The sequence below is a fragment of the Zootermopsis nevadensis genome, unplaced genomic scaffold (genome assembly GCF_977971745.1).
Source record: "Zootermopsis nevadensis isolate Lab colony 2312 unplaced genomic scaffold, Znev_1.0 Znev_ptg000005l, whole genome shotgun sequence".
In the NCBI taxonomy this organism is placed as follows: Eukaryota; Metazoa; Arthropoda; class Insecta; order Blattodea; family Termopsidae; genus Zootermopsis; species Zootermopsis nevadensis.
This window is the reverse complement of record NW_028259137.1, coordinates 18,661-43,492: the sequence shown is the minus strand read 5'-3', so window position 1 is coordinate 43,492 and position 24,832 is coordinate 18,661. Positions and strand designations below refer to the sequence as shown.

The 24,832-nt window shown below is 36.5% G+C and overlaps 1 protein-coding gene across 1 annotated transcript; it reads right to left on the bottom strand.

The window, feature by feature from the left end:
• Positions 1-10,132: 10,132 nt before the first annotated feature.
• On the bottom strand, positions 10,133-24,538 carry LOC110840969 (cell division cycle protein 20 homolog). Its single transcript, XM_087343192.1, has 10 exons — positions 22,681-24,538; positions 22,070-22,186; positions 21,603-21,749; positions 20,652-20,775; positions 17,772-17,965; positions 16,629-16,808; positions 15,944-16,045; positions 14,598-14,741; positions 12,804-13,036; positions 10,133-12,625 (listed from the first exon to the last, which is right to left on the bottom strand). The coding sequence occupies exons 3-10, from the start codon at positions 21,681-21,683 to the stop codon at positions 12,592-12,594; spliced, it is 1,092 nt and encodes a 363-aa protein (XP_087199318.1). The 5' UTR covers positions 21,684-21,749; positions 22,070-22,186; positions 22,681-24,538; the 3' UTR covers positions 10,133-12,591.
• Positions 24,539-24,832: the final 294 nt, after the last annotated feature.

Here is a 24,832-nt window from a genome sequence, read left to right as displayed (position 1 = left end):
CATGACGCGCACTTGAAGGTGGAAACCAATGAATCCATAAAATATGTGTATTCAGATTAACTGATCTGAAGACAGCCAAGATGAAATCTATTGCCGCAGGGCCCATAACACTTAATATATTCTTGTTTGCCATAAAAGGCTTTGCCACACACGCCACAAGAATCTTACTCGCAGGCATAGTGACCACGAAAATTACTGATTCCCGTAACTCGTAGCTAGAATTACGATGAAACAGCAAATACAGGAGCAAGACACACACACGTCTGCACCCCTCGAAAGCTAAGCTGAGACCTGTAATAATGAATGAAAGTGAAGCATGGGTCCTAACGAAAACAACAGAAAGGAGGATTAATGTATGGGAGAGAAAATGTTGCGAAAGATATTTGGGCCAGTGGAGGAAGGAGACGAATGGAGAATAAGAACGAATGTACAAAGAACCAGGTCTGGTTGCTATTATTAAGATAGGCAGACTGAGATGGCTGGGACATGTTCAACGGAAGACTGGTGGAAGGTACTCAAAAAAGGCGCTAAATGGTCAGCCAGGTGGAAGGAGGATGACGGGACGACCACGTATGAGATGGCTAGATGATGCGGGGGAAGATCTGAGAACCATTGGAGTAAGAAGATGGCGAAGGAAGGCAGAGTCAAGGGATGACTAGAAGACTCTGATAAGGGAGGCGAAGGTCCTCACAGGACCATAGAGCCACGGAGGAAGGAAGGAAAATGTATTATCTTAAAGATAAAACTCTAATGCAGACTTCAATAAATTTAAGTATGTTTCTCTTTAATGGTTGCTGAAACATTCGTGAGGCCCTGGCTGACATTGTTTAGCGAGGACCCTTAAGAAGAAAATACACCAAAGGCATTTTTAGTGTTCTCAAGCATTCTAGCTAATACTGACACCCGATTCACGCAAGCCTCCCTTTTTAGCCGTAAAACCTTAACACGGGTAATTATTGAATTAACAGCAGAGTTTAAATTGTGACAATGTGACCAAACAGTACACAGTCTGCCATCAACAACAGCATTTCATGGAAGGCATTTAAATTTGCTTATTCTCCTCAGGCTTTTATAAAAAATTTCCTCATTTTCTACTTAATTATTCTTGGTCTTAAAAAGTACGGCAACAATTAGAGAGAAAAAGCAACTCCAACACACAAATAAAGGCGCGAGGCCCTGGACGCCCCCCCCCCCCCCGATGTTTCCATCATTGTTTACTATTAACTTTAATCAACGGTCACAACAATTCCAGTAACGCGCGCAGTTGCGAATAAAACAGTGCAACAGAAAACAGCATTGCTGCTTTCGAAACAGGAATTAAATTGTTCTCGTTTCCGGTATTAAATCAATAAACAAATATTAGTGACGAAAAATGGCAGGATTCGTGTTGGTGAAATGTTTCTGCTTGCAAGAGAAACTCTTTGTGGCTTCGAATGTATTTTTGGGCAACTACCAAGCGAAATGACCGCGGACAGCAGTGACGGAAACAAACACGAAAAATTGTTGCAGCCAGACGGAATTTGTACTGACCGGGTTAGTTTCTTTTTCCACTATAAACGTACCAGAAAAGGAAGAATCCATGCCGCAAAACATATACGTCGTTCCACGTTTCGAAACTTTGTAACCTGAAAGTCCGTAGACAACAACACTTAATATACGTATTATGACCAATCTGGAACTACGTAAAAGAGTCAGTGGTTGGGATGCAGGTGTGTGCTGTTTATTTTTCTGCGTGGCTGGTAATGTCTGTGAGCATGTCAACAGCAGATAAAATTACAAAGTTCTTTGTTTTGCGTTGTATGAACTCGATTAGTTCACAGTAATTCTCTCCAGGTGGCACACCGGTCACATCCATACCAAACAAGCAAGACGTCAACAAGGTGGCGTTGGAAACGAGCTTCGACCAACAGAAAGTACCCGGTTCCACTAACAGAAAAATTGAGAAGTTAAGGATATTAAAAAATAACAGCTACATGGGTGCAAAGTCTGGAATTTCATATAGCCACAAGGAAGAAAACTCATGGAGTTTTAACCGGAAGCACAGTTCTTCGGCTGCTGAAAATAAGAACCACGTAATTCGTGACCTGCGCTCTAAAAGGTACAAGAAACAATTTGGGGACCATAAAGGGCGTTACTGTAATACTGATCAAAAAACATGGAATTCATATAACTCTGCAAACTCTGAGGAAGTAAGTGATGCCTCCATCAACAAAGATTCATATAAATATTTTAATATCTTCAGCAACGATTACAAGGAGAATATCGGGGACTTCGTGTATCACGCGATACAATTGCTGCACGAATCACAGAAATGATCACTGGTCATCTCCAGCGCAGACGACGGTGGGCTTCAGGAAAGAACGTACAAGGACGCTGATTACATCATAATTTTGCACAGCGGTTGATCCTGAAGGAGTTATAGAACGCACAGAGCGACAGCTACAGGCGCTGAAGGCACGAGCTTCTTGGAACCCTAGAGGCAAATTCTTGGTCCTTATCACAAAACATTACGATCAATACAGGAGAGCGATGGCGAAGCAAATATTACAACTCTTGTGGAATTTCAGGGTGATCAACGCGGTAGTGGCGATTGCGCGCCAGGAATCCGCTCTGGTCCTATACACTTGGTTTCCTTATGGGTCACCGAGAACGTGCACACAATTACGTGTAACCACGTTGAACTATTGGGTCTTTGAAGACAGTGGACGATTTCTTCTCGGTTCTTCTTTGTTCCCACAGAAGATTCCCCATGACTTGAAAGGATGCAGCATCAAGGTTTCGACAACTGAAATCGAGCCATTTGTTATTCTACCTTACAACAACAACCCTGACGTGACATCGAAAGACGGTCTCGAGGGACGTTTATTCCAATCGATAATGAAGATGAATTTGCGGTTTCAGCTGAACTTGACCGGAAATGAGAAATGGGGAGACAAACTCCCCAATAACACATGGACTGGCATAAAGAGAAATCCCTTCAATGACGTAAGTGAGCTAGGTTTTGGAGCTTTACTTCTGGACACGGAATTATGCGAGGTGTTGGAATGCACGGACCCTCATTTGAAAGACTCATTGGTGTGGCACGTGAGACGTCCCAATCAGGTGCCGCAAAGGAAAGGCTTGTACAGGAGTTTTGAGAAGGAAACGTAGGTGGGCATCATCGTTCTCAGTATCTCAGTAGCCCTGCTGTTATGGCGCATGAGTTGTCTTTCCGAGGAGACGTCTTACGAAATTCTGGTCAAAAGTTTGACTCACGTGTGGGCCGTCGTGCTCGGGGTCTCACTACCAGAACTGCCGCGTGCATCTCAGACCCGACTTTTATTTCTGATCTGGGTCATATATTGCCTGCACATCAACGCGGTGTACCTTTTGTTCTTAACCTCATAAATCCAGGGTTCGAAAAACAGGTTCGTACCGTTGATGAGCTGGTGCGATCAAAATTGGATTTCGGGTGCCACTCGGGATTTGACAGATATTTGAATGACTCTACGGATAAGATACTATCTCGCCGCAGTCACTGCGCTGGCGTTGGGGATGACTGTTTTTGACGGATGGCAGAAAGAGGGGATTTCGCAATGTTAGTGTCGAGTACGCTTGCGCAGTACAAGAACGGCTTTGAGTACAATGATCGAAGCGGAAGAAATTTTTTCAATCCTTTTCATGATGCATTTCTGACTTATGACTTCGTGATGTATCTGACGAAAGGGAGTCACCTGCTGGAGAGACTTGACAGTGTTGTCCAGCATTGTTTTACTCTTTTTCAAGTAATACGAATATTGTGTGTATTATTACATTCAGCCAAAGTGAAGCGATTAAACAAATGTTTAAAATTACTTCCAGTATCCGTTGTAAACGATCAGAATCTCAGTGTCTAACAACAGGGGAAGTGAGAGGGGGATGTCACGGCATTTAAGGTAATGCGGACACCGAATTTATCTTTCAAACGATTTGAAATGAGCGCGCTCTGCTCGCACTGACATCTCTGGTGACATCATAGAAACAGTCACGATTTGTTATGGTGGTCGGGATTGTCGTCTTTTCTTTGTGGTAAACAAAAATCTCATCTCTCCCCAGAACCTGTGATTGTTAAGTTGCCTACATCAAACTATCCTCTCTGAAACTGAGGATCCCCAATCAAAACTCTGAATGTATCACTTGTGTCATTCAATGCATGCAAAGTGTCCAGCAATTCTGATCCATCTACATTAGCCCCTTACAGACTTTTTATTTTTTATTTAGTGTTCTGTCTGACGACAGGTCCATATGAACAGGATCCTTCCATCCTTTTCTCGGACTGGGACCTGTTCATATACGTTCTTGGCAGATGATCCAGAAGTGGTTTGCCATTGCCTTCTTCTGTGTGTTAATGGAGTAATTGTTGGGATGCCACGGAGAAACCGGGGAAGCACCCGGAGGAAAACTCCGTGATGCCTAGACCACGGTCTTGCCCAACACACGTTATAAATTCGGGCACCGCCGGGAATCAAACCCGAGACCCCAGGATTACAAGGCCAGCGTTCTAACCGCTAGACCACCGTGGCTACCTCCTTACACACTACAGGAAATTAAATATGCCACGTGCTTTAATAATCACTGACTGCATTTTTCCCACGGACTATATTTATATGTACTTTGTATGATTCTCAAAATAAACAGCAACCATTTCCATAAGAGCATTAACCAACTGATCCTCACAATGGTGGAGAGCTGTGTTCTGTTTGTGATAAGAATCAAATTTTGAATATTGCTATCACCAGCTTTGATCAAAGGATTCATTAAACACAGAATATAAAATATGAAGATTGTATTAGTGAGATAAAATATAAATATTCCATTATGGGAAATCCAACAATATTCACACTACAATTTATATGGGATAAACAATTTTTGCTTATGGTGTCCAAACTCTTTCCTCAAATTCTTCTGCAATAGACATCACTTATTATTCTTCCGGGTTTAATTGGGCACGTGACTTGAAGGGGATATTTCCACATAACCTGGTTGTGCGAGGAGGCCATTTCTCCAAAGGAAGTGAGGAGTGCGTCTGTTCTGAAGGACATGTCTGCTGGGCCTGATATACTGTGTTCAAAACCTGTTACAAGCAGATGTCATGAAAAATCATATGTTATCATCTGATATACATTCACTGCTCTTTTTTACTCTAATTGGTGCCAAAAGTCGAACCAGGCATCTTTGTTAGCAAGCATAAACTTTGATTACAGTACAATCATATGCCAATCATCATTCTATTATATATATCCATAAATATTCATATTTTTATTTCCTTACTCCTTGTTTATAAAGATAATTTAAAACATTCTTCCTTTCCTCTTGAACCTTTACCAGACACTCTATTTTCTTCACTCTGTCTTCATTCCTTCTTTTTTAAATTTCATTACAAAATACAGGCACTGAAAACTGCATATAAAACTCTTGACAGAAGCATTTGAAAATATGCGTTTATTTGTTAAAAATATGCATTTATTTGTTAAAAATATGCTCTAAAAATAATACTAATAACAGTGATACCAACATGATGAACCAAAGCAACACTAGCAATCTATGCAATTCTATTTTGCCAATGATGTAATTAAACATTATATACTGGTTTTTGAAGAATTCAGTAACTTTCCTGTAACTACAAATTATATGGTAAGAGAATTCAGAAAGATAAACTGAAAAGTATCTGAAGTCAATGTCTAATAACCTATTTAATTTAATATTCTGTGGAACCCCAGACGAAACTTTAGTCACGCACAGTCCACACTCTTCACTTAGATAAAGAAGCAGAATTAATGGATCCTTACAAGTCTCCAGCACTTGGTTATTTCATCAGATGAGAAATTGCATTTCTAATCTCTCTTATGTGTGCCACACCCTGATCCTAATTTATCTGATCACCCCAATATTTGCTGATTCTCATTATAAAAAAACATAAGCAAATCCTTTATCTCAAACTTATATTGTCAGTACTGCAATTCCTTGACATAAAGTTTAAAAGACACCTAAAAATTATTCTTAGTCATTTCTTCATAATACGCTATTACTACTAAGGATAAAATTAAATTTGTCCCTCTTACTTAATTACGTACCTTAACATGAAAGCCTATGGGGAATCAAGGCAGAGCTCCACGCATTCTTAACTTCAGCACAAGATTCGAGAAGTCTGCTTCATACCCCAGGGACAGAGCCCCTGACACAGACTGGATGAGGGTGTGTTTGCCTCAGCCTAGTATGACGTGGAGGTGAAGAAAATATTACCCTTACTGGGAATCAAACCAGCTAGCCAGGAATTACTAAACATGCAGAATTTTCAGCATTTATGTAATATAAACAAATGTACTTTCAGGAACTTCTCAGGAAGGACTTAGCTTCACAGAGTAAGTAAGTAAGGAGTAGACCAGATATCTTCGATTATGCAAATATGCCTTTCTGACATGATCGCTCAATATGAGCTAAAAGAAAAAGCTACTTAACCTTGAAGTGTCTGAGGAGCATACAAACAAGAGGGTATACAGCATCAGAGAAAGAAACAAGTCTAACAATAACAATCTACCTTAATGTAATATGTATATATTTCATACATATTAATATGTGCATTGTAAGTTTCGGAGTCATTGTGGTTGGTTTTGGCTCAACAATCTCTACTTTTTCTGAAAATATAAAATATAAGGTTCTGTAATGATGGGAATCTCTTGAGTGGCGTAGCGACTGTTGGCTTCTCAGGAAGGATTCAGCTCCATCAAGTAAGTGTATAACATATACTTTTAGAAGGAAAGGTAGAACTGTCCTCGTATTGGAAGTACAAGGATGTTTTTAATATTCAGCCCAATGGAAGTAATCTGGATTCAGTACTAAAATCATGTGATTGTCAAGACAGTGGTTAAGGAGTAGGTATAATTATTACATTAACTCAAAACATTAAACACAACAGATTACTTAAATATTAATATTCATTATTAAGGTGATTGACATTTTGTGAGAGCCCTTAACAATGTGAACTGACTTGGATAAAGGAAATGCTATAATTAAACAATATCTGAAACTTTAATAAATTTTGCTGTGCCACAAAGAATTCAGCATAATAAATATCTTAAAACTAAGTCTATGGTGCAGAGTTCTTGAGGTGCTAATAGACACTCGCTAGTTAAGAAATCCCTCTCCTTTTATGGAACCAGAATTTTCATTACCATTTTTAAAATGGCTTGCCACTGGACCCTATCCTGAGTAAGATGAATCCAGCAGACCTCTTTCCTTCAGAACCATTATAATTAATGTTATCCTCCTTCAAACACCCAAGTCTTCCAGGTAACACTATAATTCTGAATATGAATCTTTACGTGAGGGTTAGTGTTATTTATTATCGGTAAAATTGTTTTCTTTTTGACCTTTGTCATTCAAGTAAATTATAAATAAAATCACAGATTTGGAAGGCAAAGATGGAAGCATAATCAAGCTTCTGAAGTGTTGTGATTCTATTTTTAATTTAGAAAATGTGCAAAGTGCATAAAAACATGTTTTACAGGTTATGTAACGCATCACTGTCAGAAATCTTCAGACTTGTGTTATTTACACTTAGAAAAAATTCACCATAGGTCATTGCAAATGTTGCTTTAGGTCAGACAGACCTTACATGTGCCATGAACATTACTTGTGTGTAAACACAGATGTGACTCATAGAACTATAAAACATTTTCATTAAATTCATCCTTTGCACGGGAATGTTGTAATACATGTTATTCTTAAAATGTTATTAAGGATAAGGATAGCTCAGAATAAGTCATTAAAGAAAAGTCGTTCACACAAAGAGGTTGTCAGAAGAATTAAGCAATTCACGTTGTAACAAGAATGCTGACTGAATGTTATGAAATAGGGCAAGAAACAAAGGGACTGTTAAACTGCACAATTTGTAATCACATTAATTTGTGTGTTAAGATGTTGGGAATGGTGATGTAGAAATAACAATGGACTGTAGATGGACACAAATTGGAAAATGTGAAAGGGGGACAGCAAATGCGTGGTGTTCATAAAATGATCAAGGAAGAGAATTTGAGGGAAGGTGTCTGGAATGGGAAACTAGTGAAAATGAGAAAACCCCAATAACAAGAAGATCTGTGGCACATTAATATAAAAGTATGGATATCAAAATATATAGAATAACCCTAAAGGATACTTCTGCTATCACAACTTACGGAATCAACATTTGTTGGTTCAATTGGGGAGATGGAAGTGAATTGGGTCTTTTTCTTAACCCATGACCATATACATATAATACAACAAAATGTAGCAGTTTAATGTTCTGGTTATATGTACACATAGCACTTACATTGACTGCTCTGATAGTGTTGATACAGTAAATATAACAAAGGGTTCTGTGGCAGCTTGCCTATTGGGCCACTTGAGGCAGTATCCCACTTAAAATATTAACTGAAATATCATAATTTATGTATGTTGGCGGTATATACATTCATATATATGTGTGAATATAATATGATGCATCATTCACAGAATGTGTTTGTAATTCATTGTTTGCTATATCCCAAAATGTGAAAAAAGTCACTTTCAATTCCAAATTTGTAGTCATATTGTTGGTGTTGGACCTCCAGGTTCTGCTAGTAGGGAGCTAGTTAGTTTTACTACATTATATTTCCTAAAATCATCAAGAATATGAAGTTTAATATTAGAAATAAACAATGCAAGCTTAATCATTCCCCAGATGAAACCGAAACTCATCTGAATAATACATAATAGTTCAGTCCGTATGAAATGAAAACATATTTCACCATTTCATTGATCATATGCTTAAAGCTGTTTAAGGAAATAATCGGTGTTCATGTTGAGAATCACACAAGACTCAAACAGCAGTTGGTACTGCTAAAGCAGTGGCACATATGCTTACCATTTGGCTATAAAGAGTTAATATTATGCATGAAAACAGACGTATTTTGTACTTGTTGAAATGTGTGAATCTGAATTTTCGTTAGTAATAACAATAGTTTTGGACTTCGTTTGCAGAGAAAATACTGGACCATTTTGGTGTGTGACAGAACTTTTTCGAATATCTCATTACCTGTAAGATTCCATAACACGGAGTTAAGTAGTTGCAGTAGATGTGCAAATAGAATGTGTTGCTACCCTGCAGCATAACTTAGGATACTATGTTTATTGGAGTATTTTTCGTGTGTTTGTTACTGAAAGTCTGAATGACAGCATATCACTGTTCTTACCTGCATACCGTATCGATGGTGTTGCTAGATAAAATGCCTTCTAACCAAACTCTCGTTAAGCTCTAGTTTTGTATTCAGTACATCTCTGGTCAAACCATGGTCAATATTGGTTACATTGCCCTGACTGAAGGGTTTTGTGGCTTATCCAGTTGGTAATGAATGCAAATCTTCTGTAATTCAGGAATTACTTAACGCATATTTGTCATACGTGAACACAGTTTGCTTCTGTCGCGATTGAGAATAATAAATTCTGAAGCATATGATAGGAAGTGATCATGGCCAATTTCAAGGCTAATTTTAGCAGTTTTCTTTGGTTAAGGATTGCAAAGGTTATTGATGCGTCTCATATAGCCACTCCTGTCCAACTCCCATCTTCAACTTCCTGGGTTATAACCTGTTTAACAAAAAATGCACTGGGGTCCGTGTCACAGTGGGATGTTTTATCTGCAATGGTGCATATGCCATTTAGAAGCCTGTCCAGGAGGCTATAAGGTGGCAGTCCCACCACAGGACTTAAAAAGTGTCAGGCTAGAAACCTGTCCCGGGATATACAATTTCTTTCAATCCTCAAATGACAAATAAAGGACAGATCAAACAATGACAGACCGTAGCATGAACAAGGTAAAACAACTGTGAAAGAAAGAGAACTTCCGTAGCTTTGCAACTGGCAGTGTATGAAGTTTAAATTATAAAGAACATGAATTAGACTCCATTTTAAATTAAAGTAATATCAAAATTGTAGCTATCACAGAAACAAAGACAACATCATAAAGAACTACTGAATCGCAGAATTATATATTCAGGTGTAGACAGAAACATCTGTGCTCAAGCAAGAGTAACAATATGGTGTCACAAGTCAGTAAAAAAATCAAATTCTCCATTATAAATTCTACAATGAAAGAATATTAGAAATCAGAATCAAATTTAATATATGAAAATTAACACTACATGCCCTGTATGCCCCAGAAGAAGGGAGAGAGGATGAGAGTGAGAATTTTTACAAACAATTAAAAGATATAATTAGTAAAGTAAAGTAAACAAAAATGATTACATACTACTAGAAAGCGACCTTAATGCTAGAATAGGAAACACCCCAAATGATAATGAAACTGGATAATTTGGAGAACAATTTCTGAATAGGAATAGTCAGAAACCAGTAGATTTTTCATAATATAACAATATGAGAATTATGAACTCTTTTTACAAACATAAAAAAATTCATAAGTACACTTGGTCTGCAAGAAATTCACGATCCGTTAGAATTACTTCATAACAAATGTCAAAGGAACAAAACTATTTCTCAATGTTAGAACATACAGAGGACACTAAATCGGCTCTGATCATTATTTAGGCAAAGCTTAGCTTAGATTCCCACCTAAATGATTTTCGATCAGAAAAATAACAGAAATGAAAGAAAGAGAATTCTTTTATAAAGTTAAATTATTAAATGATCACAGAATAAAATGGTTGTATCAGAAAACAATAAACACACAAATTTGAAATATTCTTATAAGCAATGATGGAATGCTGCTTATGAAAGTTTAGGCAAATATAGAAAATGCATTCCAAAAAGAGACTACATAAATGGGATGAAGAAATCAAATAATAATATTGAAGAAAAATTGGCATATAACGGATGGTTAAACACACAAAAATCAGAAGACTGCATAGAATATAAAAGTTTAAAAGTTACTGCAAGAAAAGAAGTTCAACAAAGACGTAGCATTGGGATACTTTTATATCATACCTTGATACAGATCTAAATAAAGTAAGAACATGTGCTTTCAAAATTTTGAATTATATGAAAAAGACATAAAGTAATCTGTTAATATAACATGCTGCTCTAACGAACGATTCTTAAATTACTACAGGGAAGTATGGCATGATCGGACTTGTGATGAAACAATACTGACTTCAGAAAATGACAAAGAAAATAATTTTACACAAGGAGAACTAGAAATTGTAATGGAGAAAATAAAAATGGTAAATCCCCAGGGGAAGATGGAATGAACTCTGAGCTCTACAAATATGCTGGAAATAAATTTCACAACCGACTTCTGAATTTCTTCAACAACATATATACATCAAACGAAATCCCGACAGAATGGAGAAGAAGTATTCTTATTCCAATCTATGAAAAGGGTGACAAAAGAAATGCACAGAACTACAGAGTCTTTTAAATACCTGCTGCAAAATATATAGTACATTACTAACTAACAAATTGAAAATTTTTGCAAACAGTTTACTCTTGAATATCGAAATTGTTTTAGGAAAGGTAGAACATGTATTAATGGTATATTTACTTTGAAATTGCTAATAGAATGAACATAGGAATTTAATTTAGAAACACGTGTGGCCTTTTTAGATAACAAAAAAACCATTTGATATTGTAAACAGACCCTTATTGTTCAAAATACTTCAAGAGAAAAACATCCCAAATCTATTACCACAAAACATAATGGAAATCTACAAAACCAATGAAATAAAGGTAAAATTAAATACTAAAATCACAGACATGTTTTTCAGACATGTGCTTTCTGATGGGATGTGAACAAGGATTTAAATACATCAGTGGCTTCTGGATCACTGGCCAAACTATATGCCCTTTTCATCTTCTCAAATACTGGATCTCCTGTGTCACTCCCTATTTGTCTCTTAGTGGGTAAAGAAAATTTCATACCAGTAATGCAAGAAAAATAACATTTAGTTTCTCAGGAAAATACAATGTAAATCTGCATGTGTTTAACTCAAGCTCTAAAAAGCAGTAAGCAAACTCTTCAACCAATTTCCTTCTAAATAACCCTTCACAAGCTGGTTTATAACATACATGTGACACACAGTGTATTCAGTCTTATAGACAGTTTACCAAAGTTTTAGAGGAATGTAACCACCTATAAGAATGCATGGTGTTACATTGTAGATGATGTGAATTCACAATGATTAATTACATTATTGCCACTTCCCAAAATCATCCAATATAATATCAAGTACACTTTAAACTAACAACTACATAAAACTCTAGAAATGTAGTTAGATGCCATCAACATACAATTCAGTTTATTGTCACGCTTCAGCAACAACTTTGGATGTGATTTCTCATTTTGTAATTTTGATTTCTGTCATCCTTCCTCTCCACTAACAAACGAACTGGTTTCTTCTTTACAATCATGGACTCTGCTTGACAGATCTGATGACTTATTTGCAATGTCCTGACTATTATTCGATGTTTCTGTTGATGAAGTTGTTTTATTACCTTCCCCTTTGTATTGTGCTCTTTCAGCTTTGTTTTCAGCTTTTAAGTGGGCCTGGCGAGCCTCCAGCCTCGTGCTATTCACTTCCAAATCTTCAGGCGTTGGATTCAGGATTATAATGACGTCCTCTGAGAACGGTTGCTGGCACTGTATTAAAATGTAAAATAAGAAAAAATTAGCTCTCTGCGATATATAAAAATATTTACATTCGGTAGGTAAAACCAAGTCTTAATACACCACCCCCAAAATGATAATTAAAACTGCCGCCAAGAAAACAAAACTTTACATTAATATGTAGAAGCAAAATATAAAGTTGTTCCCTTACCTTGAATAAGTGTAAACATGGAAGTAAGGCACATGAACACTAGATGGAGAAAAGTGAATAGCTTCACACTCTGGCCACTTCAATCCTTGGGGAAAGAGTTCCCAGTTCCCACTACATAAAAGACTGGGGTAGCCAGTCCTGATGTAGTGGCAAGGAGAAAATCTGAAGCTGTCTTGCCAAATGCCATTCATTAGCATGTGCTCTTCTATAGTTTGTACTAGTAAAGTCTCGCTCTACAACATATTCACAGAAAAAATAAATAGATTTCTAGGACAGGGATATTACAGAAGTGCATCAAATGTAATATAACAAAGAACAAAGTATGAATATAAAGTAATGCTTATGCACCTGATAGTACAGCTAATGCACTAACACTAGTGAAGCCAAACTCAACGAGACATTTTTGTGTGTTCTTTATAATGGATAAAAGATTGTGCTCTAGTTGCCTTAAAGTTATTTCATGTTCTGTCCTACAAGAAAGAAAAATAGCATTTGGTATTAATGATACCAGAATACAGTCTGACTTATTTCACTCAGAGATTGAACACAAATTTCAATATCTTATGGCAAGTCCTGTCTAACAAACTACATTTTTTTATTCAGCTGTTCACGTAACTCTGTGATGTTATGAAACCTCAGGCAATGTTCATTACCCATTCACAAAAGCCCAGAATTAACCCATATCTTAAGTCAGGTACTTCATCACTCCTGCATTCTCAAAGAAGAGAAATTCTCAACCTTTCCACGTCATAACAATTTTTGAACACAAGGAAAGCTTAGCTACAGCCTAAACTGATAACATAAATTTTTCTACATTATTCTGCTAGAATTGCAGAACAGCTTTTGGACAAAAATGTACCAGTCAGTGTACATAAAAATGAATAAGGAAGGTTTAATGAATTGTTCTCGGGCTACGAGCCTTGTAAGTTGCTTTAATGGAGAAAAAAACCTTACACTGTTGGTAGCCCAACAAGAATTCATTATACTTAGTCGCCTTGAAAGCTTCGGATCCTACACGGAAGGTATAGTCTCAATATGTAATTAACCAGTAAGGCACAGGCTGATCTACTACAAGTTCATAACAATGGTTCATTCATTATACTAATATTACGTCAGACATTGTCCACTGTCTGATATGCATGTGGTATACACATTTCAGGATTTGGCTTTACTCTGTCTTCAGTTGATGGCTTTCTTTATACAGACAGATTATGTTTTGTTAGTTAAATTCTCATTTTATATTCATTCGCAACGTGTGCAGTGATAGCACAACAAATGCATATACAATTAATTTAAATTACCAAAATGAATAACAAACTTCTCTGATCACTGTCCTCCAGAAAAGTGGTATCTTCCTTTCCTAACAGAGACATAATGATTTTACGGTTTCTGAACGTCGCCATATAAAGTATGAATACTACTAATACAATTTTCCATGAATAAGATTATATTAATACATTCATAAAACTGACCACTGTGAACAGGTGGGTGAAAACTGGACGCCATAAATAAGAAAATACTGTTGTAATAATTTAAACCATTTAATAACCTAATAAAATTGTATAAATAAAACAAATAAATGTACATATCACCAATATCACAAGCAGTCCTGCATAACACTCCACATAAGTACACATCTTGAACATTTATGTAAGTTACTAGACAGTTCACAATAACAACAAATTATTTGTTCACTCAACATCAGGATTTCAATAGATACATTATAATTTGTGTGACCAAATTTCGTCATCGAATTCCCTTAAACATGCTCAGAGCAGCCTTAGAGTCTCTTACCTCTTTCTTCTTCTTGGCAGGATGAGGAGCAAAACATTTCCACAATCTTAAAGTTTCATCTGCACCAGCAGACAACACTGTGCTTCCATCTGGAGACATAGCCAGTTGCAATATCCGTGCTGTGTGTCCAGTTAATTCAGCAACCTGAAATTAATTCAAGACTTGATTTAATTAACTTAATCAATTCTCTAATTTTACTGATAAAATTACGCAAGGACCAGTTCTCCAGCTTTGGGGTTTGGCAATAAACTCTTGCAGTAAAAATACAAACTGACTCTGCCCGCAGAAGGTGGTACTGGTATTCATATTGTGTTAGTGTTTTGTTTGGACGACAAGATCCTGTCTGACATTTAGATGAAAAATATTTTATGGAAATACTTTATAAATTTGTATGGGGACCACAGAAGTTATTTACGTCTGTGGTAACTGTACAAATTTAAAATATTCACCCAGTGCAATGATCAAAATAAAAGAGTTTCAATCCAAATTAATAGGCACTTAAGGATCATAATTCTTATGTTAAATAGTAAAATCCTGAACTACTAGATTAATGGCAGTAGAGATGCAAGACTGATAAACTAAAAGAGATATGATAAAAAATTAAAAAAATGAAAGAGAATCTAAGTTAAATGCCATGGAAGAGAAACTAACAAAGAACAGAATGAGATGGTATGGGCAATGGATTATTAAGAATGAATAATAGACAAATCCCAAAGAAGGCTTTGAACATGAAAGTGAAAGGAAAATGTTCATAATGGAGGCTGTGATAAAGATGGGAATGACAGGTTAAGAAACACAACAGAGACAGAAGAAAGGTCAAGAGGAAGAAGCACAGGAGTTGTGGGTTGAGACCAAATTGAGAGGCCAGGAAAACCACCCCATTTTCTTCTTTCATTCCCTCAAGCACGGCAGAGTAAAGGTGATGGGAACAATATCAAAATAAACATAAATTACAAAGTTTGCCATGACAGTACTGGAAAAACATTTTCTCAGATTTCAGGTTCTCATCGGATGGGTTGTTAGTGCCATGTACTGCAGCATAAGTACGTATACTGACTTATGATTTATGATGAAGCAAATAGAGAGTGGGGGAAGATGATTTTGGTTACAAAATATTTGTTAATGGGTGCCTGACTGGGCATCAGAAACATCATGTTCTTCGTGCTAAACACTAAGTCAGACAGGAAGACAATAAACAATTATATATGTATAATTTTAAAATACATGAAAATATCCTGAGTGAACATTCGTAGACATCTCCCAATACAAACCATTCAGAAATAACCAATTCATTTTCAATCGCTTCTCTATTAACATTTCATCTCACTAAAATTATGATCATTTACCTTTGTCATTGATGGATATTTCCAGATAATTAGTTGATTATTTGCATAACCATGACCTGAGATGAGTTCTCTGTATGTAGCTGACCACTGAAGACCACATACCTGTAAGAAATTTTTAACAGTGTAAATATTTCAGTGGATTCAAGGAAGTAACAAAATACATGTAGTACTTTTCCACTAAATAACCCAGTCCAAGGAGACAAATGAGCAACAGATTTAAAAATTTAAGACAATTATGAACTAAGAGGATGAAAAAATGTTTAACACAGATATCGAGACTTTTCATTCATAAACTTTCCCTTAGTGGTAATAATGTAACAATGAACTTTTGATATGTGGAAGGTGTGTCGAGATTCGTAGCGCCAGTGTTCCTTCCCAAAACTATAATCTTTTCCTGCCATGAATATATCACTATCCTGAACAGAAACTTAGGTCCCTGCAGTTAACTGCGTACATTATGGCATGCCCTTTGGTGTGGTGGGGAGGGATAGCAGACCAGGGTACTGTTAAAACTGGCCTAGATAATGTTTGTACTTTGTCAGCAGAAGTGATTAAATGATGGGTAGTAGACTTTTATTTAGTTTTGTGGGAATGAATCTGTCTGTAAACATGCCAATGGATTCTGCATAGTTAGCACAAACTGTTGGCTCCATCCTCCGGAAGTTCTCTATGCACGGTTTCTCACCTCTTGTGTATGAGAGGAAAACCCAGCCACACTGTGATCTCTCCGTCGAACATCATCGTGAATTATCTGACCACTACCAGAACCACTGCTCAGAATGTAGGAATTCCACGACAGAGAGCTGACACGTGCCGAGTGACCGCCCATGATACGTACTCGCTTCATGTTGCTGCAATCCCACAACTTTAAAAGCAAAACAATTCAATTAATCATTTTGAGTATTCTAAAATTACAAAACAATGAGAATTCAAAAATGGGACAGCAGACTTATTGTAAGATTTGAGGTTTTCACAGCGGTGAGTATGACGAGTTCTGTCTTCTGGGTTGTTGCGCTGTGTAGTCTGGTCGATGTTAACCAATGTTTCAGAGGTCATACTGCCTCCGTCATCAGGGCGATTGCAGTACTACAGTAATACTGTTCACATAAATAGTTAAGAAAAAGAAATGTAATTGCAAGAATAAATATCCAAACAAACTAATAGCAAATGTTTTCTTCACACTGTGATTGTGTTCAATGAGGAGCTGCTACATGACATTTTGTAACTGCCACTTTGAACCTTGCTCCGTTCTTCAACCACGTTATTTAAAATACATTTTACCATCTGATTGTTCCTTCTACCAATAACACCACCATATTTATATGAATATAAGCCATGTGCATACCTAAATCATACCTGAATTTCAATAATATATAATTTGCAAGCTGCATCAAAACTTCTAAATTAATTTTCCCTCACGTATCATTTATTTTCTCTTTTCAGAAAAACAAAGAGTGTCCGTTTTTCCAAGCACCTACTGTTATTCTAAGTTAGCCCATAGCCATGTTTAACATGAATATTGTCAAGTTGGTAGTCATATCAAAGAATACAGGTGTTTCATCTACATTTCCCACTTAACTTGAAGGTAACATCTTTCAAGAGCAGACAATTTACATGCCCAACAATTACTTCATACTCCATACACATAGAAGAAGGCAATGGCAAACCACTTCTGGATCATCTGCCAAGAACATATATGGACAGGTTCCAGTCCGAGAAAAGGATGGAAGTATCCTGTTCATATGGACCTGTCGTCAGACAGTACAATAATAATAAAAAAAAAATCTGTTAGTGGATAAATATATACTTTTTGGGTAACATAACAAACCTGTATAACTCCCATACTTGTTCCCACAGCGAGACAATTTCCTTCCTGTATCCAACTCAGAGAACATACTAAATCACTCCCTTCCAGACTGAGCAACTTCTGAGTAGCACCAGTACCAGCTTTCCACAGATACACATTGGTGTTAAGAGCAACTGCCAGAATGTTGTTCGGACTCCAATCGACCAGGTTCAGATCTGAAACAACAAGCACTATTACAATAAAATCTATGATTCAAATTAGAACAAAATTTTTAAACAGGCACAGTGTATTATGCATAACCAAAAATTGTGCAGCTGTAAAAATACATTACCTTTTTCAGAAAAGCCTCAAACTTTAACGGGTTATCTCAGATTCAGATAGAACTAATTACGTCCACTGAAGGACATTCTCTGTATGAACACACACACACAGAGAAAAATAAAAACAATGGAGATATATATGAGGTAAAAGACCTTTTACAATGTAACAGAACAATATGTACATATACTCTCACTGCAAAAACATGTAAGGAAAACCAGATTCAACACATTGCTTGAGTGGTGTCCATTGTACATTAAGTCATTTACACAGGGTTTGTGCATACAATACATTGAAAACTGCATCGCACAAATGTTCATTATGTGGAGAAAATCACCAGATTATTGGCTAGGGTTCCTGGAAATAAACTGTACTGAAGTGCTGATTTGTTATGGTAATACGAGGCGCGTCCTCAAAGTAAGTTTCCCACTCGTCCCACAGCTAGCAAACCTTATATTGCACGAAGCAACTGTGCGTACGTGATAGAGCAATGACGTAGCATGGCGCATGCACTAACGGCACCTCCCGCGTTCTCACAGTAGCATTGTTGCAGCTGTTGAAGATGGAGGTTCTTATTCCAGCTCCCGCCGACTGTGAAGTGCGGTCAGTGATAACGCTAGGCCGCACACGGCTCGACGGACAGCAAGTCTCCTGCAGGAGTTCAGCTGGGAGGTGTTTAATCATTCACCCTACAGCCCGGACCTCGCTCCCAGTGATTTCCATCTTTTCCTACACCTCAAGAAATTCCTGTCCGGTCAGCGTCAGCGTTTTGAGAATGACAGAGAGGCGGAGATGGTTGTCACACAGTGGTTCCAATCCCAGGCGGCAGACTTCTACGACTCAGGTATTCAAAAGTTGGTCCAACGGTATGACAAATGTCTCAATTCCGGTGGCGAATATGTTGAAAAATAGCTGGACACTTGCTGTATCTGTTGCAATAAATATTTCCATGAAATTGTGTTTTGTTTCTGTAAACGGCCCCAGGGAAACTTACTTTGAGGACGCGCCTCGTATTATAAATAAATATATCCACTTAAACCACCGTAAGTGGCACCAAGGGTTTTCTTCAAATAAGTCGCATGAAATAGTGAAACTCTTTCAATCTTCTGTAAATGCACTTAATTGACATAAAGCAAAATCAATACAAACCAAAATATACTCTTCAACCGGAAATAAAAGGCCTTGAATTATAACCTAATATCAATGGATTAACATAAGCATCATAACTGCAGTGTATAATGTCACCTTTCAGGAAGCCACTGCTGAAAGGCTGGAACACCTTCAACATTCGATACGACTTATTCCCAAAAACCAAAATCACACATTTCATCTGTACCACTGCTATTACTCAGAATAAAATAATGTTCATTCTTAGATAAGGCTCTGGTCTCGCTTCCATCATATTTATGAACCAATTACAAGCATTAACCCTTCACCGTGGTTGGACGTCTTGTGACGCCCTGGCATTTAAATTCCCGGTCTGCTGTTAAGCCTAATTTCAAAAGCCCATAATTATGGAAACAATAACGACTGATATATGATGTTTGTAGTTGATCTGGTGTGGAAGAAATGCTCTTTCTGATCATGTATTGGCAACGTCGCATTCTTCGATCTCTAAAGGCTAGTCTTTGAATAAATGCGTGACCTAAGAGGTTACACAATCTTCCAAAGAACACTGAGCTGTTTGTTTGTAGAGGTAAGATAACTCATTCTCTCAGTCTCATATGACACGATAACTGCTCCAGCGAAGTAGAGAGGAAAAAAAATTATCTGAAACGGTCAAGGGGCTCCATAATATATATATATAGATATACCGTTATGTTTATCTGTGTCTTCAAATATCAACAATTTTAGCAGCCCTATACTCAGAAGTCTATAATCAGAAGAGTTCTTAGTAAGAGACGGTTATAACTGCCAAGTATGATGCATATATGTGGCCTTCAGTTCGCTGTCAGAATATCAGCTGGCGCAGACATATTTACTCCCGCGTATTATTGACACAGGAAAGAAATTCAATGCCTCAAAGACATTGCGTCTTGTGCAGGAACCGCTAGAAAAAGATAAAAACTATGTATTTTGGTAGTGTTGACTTATGCTGACGTTTCAATAAATAACATACAACTCTCAACGTCTAATCGACTACTAGCATTTGTCACACACAGGATGTTCATATTATACGCTGAAATTATAAAACCATCTTTTAAGAGGATTTCAGTGAAGAATTGATCATTATATGTTATATAGTTCAAACGTTATGATAAATAAAGTGTTTTAGAGCAAAATTTAAATGGCCACCACTCCTCGTCAAGCAGCGCGGAATTTAAATTCCCACGTTGAAGGGTTAAGTGTCTGCTTTACTACTACATAGCTAATTGAGATGAGCGAAGAAAAATTTACCAGCTCTAAGTCTATTGTTCTTAAACTTCCCTTTGAGGCAACATTTAAGTGTCATGAAAGAGGCCTGTACTCCACTCTAAACGTAAATTTTAAGTTTTGATTGTTGGGCTTTTCGACCTTTGACCATTTTCTGCTGATAAAACATTCAAATTTGATTTCTTACAAGATACATAAATACCAACTTACAATAGTCATCCACAATGTCAGGAGCATCAAGAATTATGTCTGGACTTTGTGGAATATATCGAGTCAAAATCTTTCCTGAAGGTCGTGCCGTGGAATACTTGACGTTCAGGGGATCCAAGAATCCCTGCAATTGAATATACATAAATGGGTTTATACTACAATGCCATGAAAAAATTGCCAAACAGAACTCAACATTAGAACTATTTATAAGCTTAACAAATTGATTACAAAAAATAGATGAGATAAATAATTTTTACTTTCGTCACACATGTTGACAGAATATCAAGTCAAATTTATTTCTTGGAAAAACTACATTTAATAAAATATTTAGAAACAGTTTTAAGATCAGATTATAACTTCTAGTTATAGCAGAACTTCTCGAGTGATTTACAAGATGCCCATTAATTTTCAGAATACAGTGTTCAAATAACAGCTACTTTCAAAACACAGTAGTTGAACATTTATACTACAGGCTTAACCAAACTTTTTAGATAGAAACCAAATTTTACTTTTGGATACGCTCTACATGCAGCTCTAAAATATTTCAATTTGAAGACTATTAGATTAACTTGTAAGTGCTAAATTCCTGTTAATGAATGCAGAAATTCTCTGGCTAACAAAAAACTGATCTAAAAATAAATACTGATACAACTAAATACACGAGCAATCTAGCCCTATAAAACAAGCAAAAAGTCACCTGAAAATGCTTCAGAATTGAACTATCCATAAACAACACACACATATGAGATTCCTGACACAAATAATAAAATGTTATGTGTTATTTGCAGTGTCCAACATGCTACTTTGTGTTTTACTGTATGTGCTGATCTTCCACATCGTAACACTAATTCTCTTAGTTGGCAAGCAGTAAGAGTAACAATCGTTGTGGTGAGGCAATCACCTACGAATTACCTGCTGTACTACAGTGAAACAGAAAAGTAGAAAACTTACATCCGGCGTTCCTGGTGCTTTGTTCTTGTATGACAGAAGCCTCATATTTCTAACATCTCTGCCAAACAGATACTCTGACATGAAGCACTGATATCCTTTCTATGAAGGGCTTATCAATTTATCATCTGGTTGTTGTTCCTGGGTTACCTGACAAGAAATCACATCAAAGATCGAACCCCATTTTTCTTTGTTATTCTGACACACACTGACATGAATAATGAACGTAACTTTCGTAGGTAGTTACCCACTTCTCAAAACAATGCATCATGGCACATTCCTCAATATTGCTTGTACCACCTACAAGACAACATTTTAAACAGTGTCTATATACTACAGAAATACCAGGAAACATCACGTGTTTAGTGACTCAATACAGTTCTCAAACTTTCCACATATCATGAGGTAATCTCTCAAGGTTCACAACCATTACAACCTGCATGTTTCATAAACACCAACATATTTATTACCTTATAATGTGCAAGTTCAACATTGGTTGCACTTCTAACAGGAATAAATCGATCACCACCGATCGGAGTCTTGGATCCTTTTTCCTGATGATGGCGTTGTTGAATATGAACAAGCACCTGTTAAAATACAGAAAATGGTTAAAATACTATTTAACAATAATGTACACATAAACTACAGACTCCCAAATAAATAAAATATGAAAAGACATCAAGTATACATTTCACCGACACATTTAATATTTATTTTAATTTGTCATCTATTATGAATCTTACAGGAATCGCCTTTTATCGGCCACACAAAAACCCACAGCCAATTTGTAAATAACACACACCAATCAACAGCATATTTGTCATACCACTATTAACCCTTTGGCCACTACGTGCAGGATATCCCTTGTTAGCACAGACCTTACCTCGTAGTTTTGCCCAAGATATTCCATGATGGCAATGGACCCTCCTCTGACTTTATCACCAAAATATTGTGTCAGCCATCCACTGAGTCTCTCTAATACAAAATGTTATTTTCCACAATCTTTACTTTTACCTGATACGTCTCACAAAAGGATGTACACTTGTGTTGTCTGCAATAGCTCAGTTGGAAGTGTGCTTACCTATAGTACAGGTGACCAGGGTCACATTCCCCATGAAATATCCTTCGAATCATCACGTCTATAATTGTTTTGGAAGTCATAATATGTCATTTATTTTTTAACCCTTTGTGTTCATTTATTTTCTTTCCTCATTCACATTTCAGAACGAGAGTGCAGTTCGTTCCTCAATGTGTTACGTCCATAATTCAGTTATTACATAGTAACACCTTTTCAGATTATCTGATTATCAATCTAACTGCTAGCTTTCATATTCTTATGCAAAAGCAGTGTATTTAAATCTCGCATCTGTAAAATAAATTAAAGCATTTATCACAGATATTTGTAAATTCTCTGTAACTATAATAAAATCAGGAAAGCTGAAAAAAACAACAACACAATTGTTCTTAAAAAAACAAATACATATGAGAGGATGCGTAAATTTCTGCAAATTCTTGATTCCTGATAACAACTGACTAATCATGACAAGTACTTAGTTGAAGAAAATTATGTCTACTTGTTCAATGAAATAATACTCCTAAAATGTACACCACAATGAGTATTTTTATAGACAAGTTAAAAACTACATCGCAGTCTTTCAGGTTCTCATTGCAGTTATTTATGAACTATCTAATAAGGAAGACTATAAAAATGCACACTCATAAAAAACCAATCACAAGCACCTGTTTCCATAATCACAAGGTCTGCATAGTATGCTGCCAAATCAATAACATTATGTGATGTAACAATCTGAAAATGCAAACGCAGCAAGCAGGCAAGCGTTTGTTTGATGTTTGTGATGTCACAAATGTTTGTGTTTCTGTTGCATTTGAAATAATCACCATCCATAATCAAGTCATCCTAGTCTAACATGCTTGATACTATTCTCACAGTGCATCATATAAAGCTTCACTGTTATAAAATACTGGTGTATTTTTGACCTTTCACACTGAGAAACCAAGTGTACAACTCTCATTCTTGAATTTTAATGAAAGAACAGAGAAAGAATATTTGCAAACACATAAGAAAATTAATTAAATTTGAGTCCCCAAAGCCACTGTAGACATGATGATTGTAAAAGCCTGATGGAGAATCAAACCTGAGACGCCTGCACCATAGCCAAACAACTGCTACAAACTGAGTTATGGCAGGGAGTGCAGGTATGCCTTCTGAAATAACAGTAAAGCAAGAGGAAAATAAAACTGTGTTTTTCAAAGAAATTGTAAAGTATCAACAAATATGTTGGCCAAGAAGTCACAGGAGGGGCCAGAGCAATACTGAAAAAAAGGAGCCATACATACTGAATCATCTCCACAGACAACAAGAATCATTGTTTTCAGCCATGTCACAAAGAGAATTAAACAAAACTTCTATCAGCACTGCAAACAATGTTACTACACACTCACACCATATTCTATGTTTAACTGAGCACCACATGAAATTACCAGCCATCTCAAAGGTTTATCTTAACAATTCCAATTCTGAGAGATCAGATTCCATTTTTATTGCAATGAGGTTGATTTTTTTATAAATGTTGTAAATTGCTACAATAAGTTGACTGGGTATGTTACATGCCTTTAAAATTCCCATTTGGTTGTTCCTGTTAACTGTGTCATCAGGAAAGCTTGCTTCAAAAATTCGTAACATGTTTAAAAATGTGTAAAAGTTTAAATCAACATGATATATTGATCCTCACTTTTAAGTTCACAGAAATGTTTTACATTAATTAATTTGTTTTGCTCGGCTTAATATAACCTCAACTTCCTATGACAACTGTTCAGCTATTATTAAATTCAGGATGCCTTCATAAGAAACAGTTTAAATGTGAAATTTCTGAAATCTTCAACCATACAGATTCGTTTAAACTATCTTAAATACCAGAAAGAGCAAACCTTAAATCGTAGACCTCAGAACACTCCTTCTGCCACAGCGGAATCGGACCTTTGCTTACTGCATCGTCCACTCTAACAAAGTTCTTTAATTCATTCGCGAAAACAAACTACGTTTCGGTAGAAGGATGTATAGATACAATTGAAAAATAATGAGAATACTTCACTACACTATATTTCGATCCGCAGATTTCAAATTCGTCTGTAATACACACAATACGTATACCTGTCACAGACTTCATTTCAAAAATGATGCTTTTATGTTTGTTTCCGTCATACATTGTGAC

Excerpts from the sequence above, each read along its gene's own strand:
- LOC110840969 (XM_087343192.1), bottom strand. The coding sequence starts at position 21,683 with ATGTCAGAGTATCTGTTTGGCAGAGATGTTAGAAATATGAGGCTTCTG. Across the intron at positions 16,046-16,628 it reads TTTCCTCTCATACACAAGAG|GTATGTGGTCTTCAGTGGTC; the intron begins GTGAGAAACCGT and ends AATTTCTTACAG. Across the intron at positions 12,626-12,803 it reads CATGTTTACACTTATTCAAG|TGCCAGCAACCGTTCTCAGA; the intron begins GTAAGGGAACAA and ends ATTTTAATACAG.